This window comes from Alligator mississippiensis, chromosome 15, assembly GCF_030867095.1.
Source record: "Alligator mississippiensis isolate rAllMis1 chromosome 15, rAllMis1, whole genome shotgun sequence".
Lineage (NCBI taxonomy): Eukaryota > Metazoa > Chordata > Crocodylia > Alligatoridae > Alligator > Alligator mississippiensis.
In genome coordinates this window covers 16,038,802-16,046,572 of record NC_081838.1, presented here as the reverse complement: position 1 = coordinate 16,046,572, position 7,771 = coordinate 16,038,802, and the positions used below count along the sequence as shown (strand labels likewise).

At 53.7% G+C, this 7,771-nt stretch overlaps 1 protein-coding gene across 1 annotated transcript; it reads right to left on the bottom strand.

Moving 5' to 3' along the window:
- Positions 1–241: 241 nt before the first annotated feature.
- LOC132245930 (natural killer cell receptor 2B4-like) lies at positions 242–6,619 on the bottom strand. Its single transcript, XM_059719403.1, has 4 exons — positions 6,195–6,619; positions 5,810–6,106; positions 3,426–5,568; positions 242–3,322 (listed from the first exon to the last, which is right to left on the bottom strand). The coding sequence occupies exons 1-3, from the start codon at positions 6,475–6,477 to the stop codon at positions 5,327–5,329; spliced, it is 822 nt and encodes a 273-aa protein (XP_059575386.1). The 5' UTR covers positions 6,478–6,619; the 3' UTR covers positions 242–3,322; positions 3,426–5,326.
- Positions 6,620–7,771: the final 1,152 nt, after the last annotated feature.

The window sequence follows — 7,771 nt, the reverse complement described above, 5'->3', positions numbered from 1 at the left end:
AGTTGCAGGTTGGTGGCCCTGGGTCTGTGCCGGGCAGTGATGCAGTGCGCACCCTGCATCTACGCTGCATCCCACTGGATCCAGCATGAGCCCTCCCTGCTCCCCTTTGGACCTGCCCCGAGGCAGGGACAGCGGGGCCCCGTGTGTCTGGAGTGCCGGTGTGGGAAGGGAGCTGTTGTGTCCAGTGACACTATATTGGGTCTTGTACCGGGTATGGAGATTAAGGCATGGGTGTCCTAAATTAGAAGCAGGTTTATTGAACCCTGTCAGATACAACCGTAAATGAATAATAAAGCATTTTCAACGGTTATAATTATAGAGCTGTACTTAGTGCAAAGCAAGAGAAGATGCTGACCACCTCAAGTTTGAACGGAGGTGTTGTCACTGCATGGCCAGTCCATGAGCTCTTTTTCGAGGTTCCCAACTCTTTCATCTGTGGTATGAATGTTAGATCGGTGACCAGATCCTTCAGGACTAGGTTCAGAAGGGTACATGCCCTCCCCTTTCTTTACATACCAGATAGCTTGCATTTCTTAATACAGAAAATCAACTAAGCCTTCCTGCTAATGCATATTAACAATCATGGAATCATAGAAAATAAGGGTGGGAAGGGACCTCAGGGGGTCACATCCAGTCCAACCCCTGCTCAAAGGAAGACCACCCCCGACTAGATCATCCCAGCCAAGGCTTTGTCTAGCCGGGCCTTAAAAGCCTCCCAGGATGGAGATGGCACCACTTTTCTGGGTAATCTGTCTTGGTGTTTCACCACCCTCCTCATGAGAAAGATCTTCATAACATCTAACCTCAACTTCCCTTGCTGCAGATTGAGCCCTTTGCTCCTTGCTCTGTCATCTTCCCCCACTGAGAACAGCCCAGCTCCATCCTCTTTGCAACCCCCCTGCAGGGAGCTGAAGTCTGCTATTCAACCCCGCCTCAGTCTTGTCTTCTGTAGACTAAATATGCCTAATTCCCGCAGCCTCTCTCCACAAGTCCTGTCTCCCAGCCCCACAACCATTTTTGTTGCCATGTGCTGGACTCTCTCCAGTGTGTCCATGTCCTTTCTGTAGTGGGGTGCCCAAAACTGGACACAGGACTCCAGATGTGGCGTCCCCAGTGCCGACCAGAGGGAAGAATCACTTCCATGACCTGCTGGCAACACTCCTAGCAATGCAGCCCAGGATGCCATTAGCTTTCTTGGCAACAAGAGCACACTGCTGGCTCATACCCGTCTTCTTGCCCACTGTCACCCCCAGGTCCTTTTCTGTGTAGCTTCTGCCCAGCCAGTCGGCCCCCAGCCTGTACCGCCACATGGGATTGCTCCGTCCTAAGTGCAGGACTTTGCACTTGTCCTTGTTGAACATCATGGGACTCCTTTTGGCCCAGTCCTCCAATTTGTCTAGGTCACTCTGAATCCTAGCCCTACCCTCCAGCGTATCTACTACTTTCCCCAGCCTGGTGTCATCTGCAATCTTTCTGAGGGTGCACTGCATCCCATCCTCCAGGTCGGTGATGGAGACATTGAACAAAACTGGCTCCAGGACTGACCCCTGAGGCATTGCTCTTGATACCACCTGCTTCTGTTTGCCAAATGTGGTTACCTTTAACTGGGCGTCTCTATTCCAAGGTCATCTTTTCATTCTTAGGTTGAGGTAGGTTTGCTCTGACTGTTCCTCTTGTGCTCAGGCTATATTTATTCAATTTAGTTAGCCAACTCTCCAATTTGTTTTAAGACAGAGACAGTATTTTTCCATCTGCTCCTTTGCCTGGATGCTTGATTTGACCACAAGTTAAGCATGCAGCTTAAGCTAATCACAAAGATCAAAACCCAGGCCTGAAGGCCTCTGGGTCCCAACACAGCACCCTGCGGGATCCCTGCTCCTGGGTCCAAGTCTGTGTAAAACCTCCCCATAGGCACCAGGGCCGGTGTCTGCAGGAGCAGCAGGGCGAGCCCCCTGGCCCAGCAGTGTCATGGCTGGGCAGAGGTGCAGAAGCAGGGACCAGGCCAGGCACCTGGGAGGGCATGTGCCCAGGGCAGGCATCCAAGGGGGCACAGAAGTGCAGGGGCAGGGGGCAAGGCTGGCCAGGCGCTCCCCTGTGCCGCGGGTGGATTGGGCTGGGCTCATTGCAAAGGGGAAATGCTATGGGTGGGGGGAGGGGGTGGATGTTGGGCACTAGCCCTGCCAGTGGAGAGCCTGGCACGCAGGGAGTATGACATGGGCAACCCTGATGCCTGAGCATGTCCTGAGCGCTGTGGTGCAGCCCCTAAGGCTCTTGTGAGGGTGGGGGAAGCATTGCCCCTGACAGGGTTCAGAGACGGAGGAGGGAAGGTTTGTTTAGAGGCTGCAGTTGCCCTGGGGCAGTGATGTTTGGTAATGCCCGTGTCTTCGGGCCCATAAGTCCAGACAATCCCTGCCTACAGAGGGGGTCCCGAGGTCTGCTGGGCCTTCTGGGCAGTGTCATAACCAAATGAGTTGAGTGCCCCTGTCACAATAGAACTGCCCTGAATAACTGCAGTTACTTTCAAATTTGGTACGTTCTGCCTCATTAGCTAGTCCTACCTGGCAGTCTGTTATTGGCTACTCTAAACGTATAAAAATCCGTGCAGCTTCCGCCCAAGTGGGAGAGCTCTGAGCACGTGGTAGAGTACGGAGGGCTTTGCCGCGCGGTAGAGAAAAGCTGGCGGACTGGCCATCCTCCAACATCTCCCCGTCACCGCCTGTTCCCGACGTATCCTTCATCCTGCATGCTCGTTACTGTCTACAAACTTGCCGGTCCGTTTGGTCGCCAGTTACCTGTAACCACGCAAGCAATTTGTTACCTGTAACTACGTAAGCAACCTTACCACCTGCATCGCGACCATGAGCTGCATAAGTAAATTTAAAGTAAAAGTTATTTTGCAACCAATACGCTGTGTCCCGCCTCTCCATCCACCAGCCCGCCTGACGGCCAAGTAATCAGCAATCCTCCTCAAGTCGGCTCCGGCCGTCTGAGACAGGCAGGGGAAGAGGCAGCTGTTGGGGGCACCCTGTGTGCCAGGGTGCCCATGGGCCTGTAGTGCTAGGTACCGCATTAGGGACTGGCCTCTGACACTCAGAGATGGACCCTGCAGACCCACAGCCTGCTGCTGCTCTGTGCTGCAGCCTCCCCCAGGCTTTCCATCCCAGAGGGAAGCAGGGTCCATGTGGGCTGGGCCCTGTTCAGTCCTGTTTCTCCTGCTTGCCAGCCATGATGTGCACTGCCATGGTCCCGGTGATCAGCGCCCCCAGCACCAGCAGCAGGATGAGCCCCTTGGCCTGGCAGTAGGACAGCGATGAGGCTGGATCTAGAGCAAGGCAGTGGGTCAGAGGCAGGGAGAGGGGCTGGGTGCCCTGGGGGCTGAGCACGGGTGGGGGGTGGGGGGAAGGAAGCAGCACCCCCAAACTCACCAAGCACAAACAGCCGAAAGTAACTGGTGACATTAGAGCCATCCCCCAGCGTCAGGTCCATGGTGTACAGGCCACTTTCTTTCTCCGTTAATCTGCAGTGAGAGATTCCCAGGGTGGAAAGAGACTCTGTCAGCAAAGGGCAGAAATGGATTGGCCGAGGTGCCGTTCTGATCGTGTCTGAGGATCCATGAGGGCAGTAAACCGAGTTTCACTTTCCAGCTCCTCAGCTTCTGGTTTGTGTAGCTTGATCTCGGCTTGTCGCTGTGCCCCTTGAACTTCTAGCTCCAGCTTGTATTTCTGGAGCTTGAAATCATAGGTTTCAGAGTGGGATCACACCTCGGGGTCCTCAGTCATCACTGGGCTGAGGAGAGGGGGAGATTCCTTGGCATTATCATTGTCCCACAGGGTTTTAATCGGGTCCTCTTTCTTTTGCCCCTTTCTTACTTGGAGGCCTCTCCCCTTTGCTTCCTTCACCACATCATCCAGGTCATCCAAGGACATATTTGTCAGCCATCCTAGCTATTTACTCTATCCACTTGACCCGATGCCCAATTAAAGATTAATTTGCTCAAGGGTTTTCAGTGTCCTTACTTCCTTCCCCACATTATGCCTTCTAGACTGCAGGCTGTGGGTTCCCGCCTCTAGCACCATTTGCGGCGGGCCAATAGGGGGTGCTCCTGTGCTAAGTTGCCCGCCTCACTGCACCCCACCAAAAACCAAGCTTTGAGTGCATCCTGTGGTGCATGACCCCCATCCAGGAGCACACCTGCAAGCCTGGGGTACTGCTGCCACCACCCAGACTCAGGTCTGTGTCTGGGACCTGTACCATCCAGGGTATACAGACCCTGTAGACCCAGGGGTTGCTTAACCCACAAGGATATTTCATAGATTTCATAGACATTAGGGCTGGAAGGGACCTCGGAAGACCATCGAGTCCAGCCCCCCGCCCAAAGGGCAGGAAGTCAGCTGGGGTCATAGGATCCCAGCAAGATAAGCATCCAGTTTCATCTTGAAGGTGTTCAATGAAGGCGCTTGAACCACCTCCGGTGGCAGGCTGTTCCAGACGTTGGGGGCTCGGACAGTAAAGAAATTCTTCCTTATGTCCAGCTTGAAACGATCTTGTAGTAGTTTGTGACCATTTGACCTCGTCATCCCTTGGGGCGCTCTGGTGAACCAACATTCCCCCAGATACTGGTGGTCACCTCTGATAAACTTGTAGGTGGCCATCAGATCACCCCTGAGACTGCGCTTTTCCAGGCTAAAGAGCCCCAGGACTCTCAGCCTGTCATTGTAGGGTCTGCTTCCCTGACCTCTGATCATGCGCATGGCTCTTCTCTGGACTCTCTCAAGCTTCTCCACATCCTTTTTGAATTGTGGAGCCCAAAACTGGACGCAGTACTCCAGCTGCGGCCTCACTAAGGCCGAGTACAGGGGGAGAATGACATCCCGGGATTTGCTTGAGAAGCATCTATGGATGCAAGCCAGCGTTTTGGTTGCTTTAGTAGCTGCAGCATCGCATTGCAGGCTCATGTTCATCTTGTGGTCAATGATGACCCCCAAGTCTCTTTCTTGCATAGTGCTACCCAACATAGCACTGCCGAGCCTATAAGGATGCTGTGGGGTTTTTTTCCCAAGGTGGAGACCCTTGCATTTATCAGCATTTAACACCATCAGATTCTCATCCGCCCACTTGCTGAGCCTGTCCAGGTCAGCCTGGATCACCCGCCTGTCTTCTGGTGTGGATGCTTAGCCCCAAAGTTTGGTGTCATTGGCGAACTTGGCCAGCCCGCTTCTGACTCCAGTGTCCACATCATTAATGAAGATGTTGAACAGTATGGGTCCAAGGACAGAGCCCTGAGGGATCCCCACTGGTCACAGGACACCACGATGAGTGACTTCCATCAATTACTACCCTCTGGGTCCGACCCCATCCAGGTGGGGAGACTGAGCTGAAAACTTTCCAGCAATCCAGCAAGTCCTTCATCCATTTCTATCAACCTCTGGATTGGGTCAGAATCCTTTTTCCTTTGACTAATCTGTCCCTGTATGGGCCCAGACTGCAAGTTATGGAGGAGCAGGAAGATCCCGAGAGTCACCGCAGAATCAGCCTCCAGCCAGAGTGTGGACGAGGCAGTGTTCCTGCCTGGAAGGAGACAAGAGCTGGTTATTCCCATGTCAGACAGAGGGTCAAGAGCTAGAAGAGGTGAGCATGCAAAGCTGGGGAGCAGGGAGGTGCAAGTCTCCAGCAAATACTGTGCTCTGGGTTTCCGAGGCAAGAACTTGCTTCTAACGGCAAGCGTGTTTCTGCTTCTGTGGTGACTCCAAGGGGCCCTCAGGCCAGATGGGGACAATCTTTAGTCAGGTTCCTGCTAAGGGACATTTACCTGTGGCTGGGAAGTTGCACAGCGGTTTGACATGGATGGTGGCCGTGCCCCAGCTGGCTGCATTGCTGGCCTTGCAGTGATAGAAGGTGTTGTTGCTGCCCGCAGTGATCTCCAGCTGCAGCTGGGATTGATGCCCTGGGAGCTGCTGGTCCTCTCTGGCTGGGCTCCAGGATGCACCTCGGGACCAGCTGTAGGTGACTCTGTCGGCAGCTGGGACGTGGCAGGACAGGGTCACGTTGCACTTTCCAAGCTCTGAGTGAGCAGAGAGTGCTGTGAGGTTGGGTTGCCGGACTTGGTCTGCAAGGAGAAGTTCTGGCGAGGGACTGACGGTGGTAGGTGCTCCCGAGGGGGTGAGACTGGGGGGAAGCAGGGCCCAGATACTTACCAAACACAGGCACGTGGAAGCAGGTGGTATCGAGCCTGCCAGATGCAGATATTGCATCCATGGAATAGACACCGCTGTCCGACTTCTTAACCAGCTTAATCTGGAGCGAGAGATTCCCGGGATGGAAGGCGATTCTCCTGCCTAACGGGGAGGCTGTGTTGATGTCCACGACACTGTCACTACTAGAAAATGTCACAATCGAATACATCTTTCTAGAGCTGAGTCTCACTCTCCAGGTTATTTCTTCCCAACCAGACAGTTGATTCTCTGGCACTAACGGCATGTTTTCCTCAGTAACTGCAGCCACTTCCTTTTCTTTACAAGCTAGTGCTTCAGAAAAGACTGGGAGCAGGAGACAGCAGGGGGTTAACACACTCCTAAGCCCATGTGGGAAAGGTAGGGTAAAGTAGTTGTACTTCCCTGTCTGGCTTCAAGGGAACTGAGAGCCAGGGGCAAGGCAGGGCTGACAGCCTTGAAAACACGTGGATCCAGGCTTCCCCCAGACCTGGATACGTGCAAACCCCTGTCGGGGCTGAGACAGCCTGTGATGAGCAAATTGCAGGTAGCTCCAAGGAGCACAACCCAATTCAAATGAAATCACCCAGCTCAGGCCCCGTGTTGCTGCTCAGTGGCATGTATGAGGGGTTTTTAACCTTCTGAGGCACTAAACTCTGTGCGAGCCCCCATGCACCGCCTGGACCGAAGCAGCAGCCCCCACCTGCAAACTCCTCCCTCACAGCGATTTCCAAAGCTGCAAAAGCTTCTTTCCAAAATAAAAAGACCACCCCTCCACCCCCCACAATTTCCAGTTTCAAATGCATGTGAAGACCAGAATCCTCTCCGACCAAGGTCCAGGAGACATTCAGAACAGAAACCATCAGGAAACAAGAAGCAAATGCATCTGAGTCCACTAGGCTATTTGTAGGCTTTCTGCCTTGTGTTTCTGTGCAGTGCTCGGTGTTATTTTCTCACCTGTTAGTACAAGGGAGAGTGCTAATACCGGTGTAAGTGCTCATGTGGCTGCAGCTCCCAGGAGCTCCCGAGCTGGGGCAGCGCTGGAACAAATGGCCCCACGGCAAGACCAGGGACTGTTCCTGCCTTGCAGAAACCAGCAGCCTGTGTTCACCCTAGGGAAACTTAGAATGGGTTACCTAGAGAAGTGGAGCCATCTCCATCCTTGGAGGTTTTTAAGGCCCAGCTACACAAAGCCTTGGCTGGGATGATATAGCTGTGGCTGGTCCTGCCTTGAGCAGGGGGTTGGACTCAATGAGCTCCTAAGGACCCTACCAACCCTCATTTTCTGTGGTTCTATATCCTCTCCAGGCTGCACCCGGGGTAAATGCAACCCCTTCTCACTTACCCTGAGCTTGGAAATGCAGGAGGAGGCACAGCAGAAAGGGACAGAGGACTTCCTCCATTGTGGCCGGTGTCTGAAGGGCGAGCAAGCAGCGGGGAGTGAGGCTGGAAGAAGTCAAACAAAGATATGAGTAAGGAGGAACCAGGCTGATTTCCCCATGAAGGGCTCCATCCTGCAGGCTCTGAGTGCCCACGGGTGCATCCAACAGGGAGGTCATTAC

Coding starts and splice junctions, on each gene's coding strand:
- LOC132245930 (XM_059719403.1), bottom strand. CDS start 6,477: ATGCCGTTAGTGCCAGAGAATCAACTGTCTGGTTGGGAAGAAATAACC. Junction 6,107..6,194: donor CTTCCACGTGCCTGTGTTTG/GTAAGTATCTGG, acceptor TTCTCCTTGCAG/ACCAAGTCCGGCAACCCAAC. Junction 5,569..5,809: donor GTGCAACTTCCCAGCCACAG/GTAAATGTCCCT, acceptor GTCTCCTTCCAG/GCAGGAACACTGCCTCGTCC.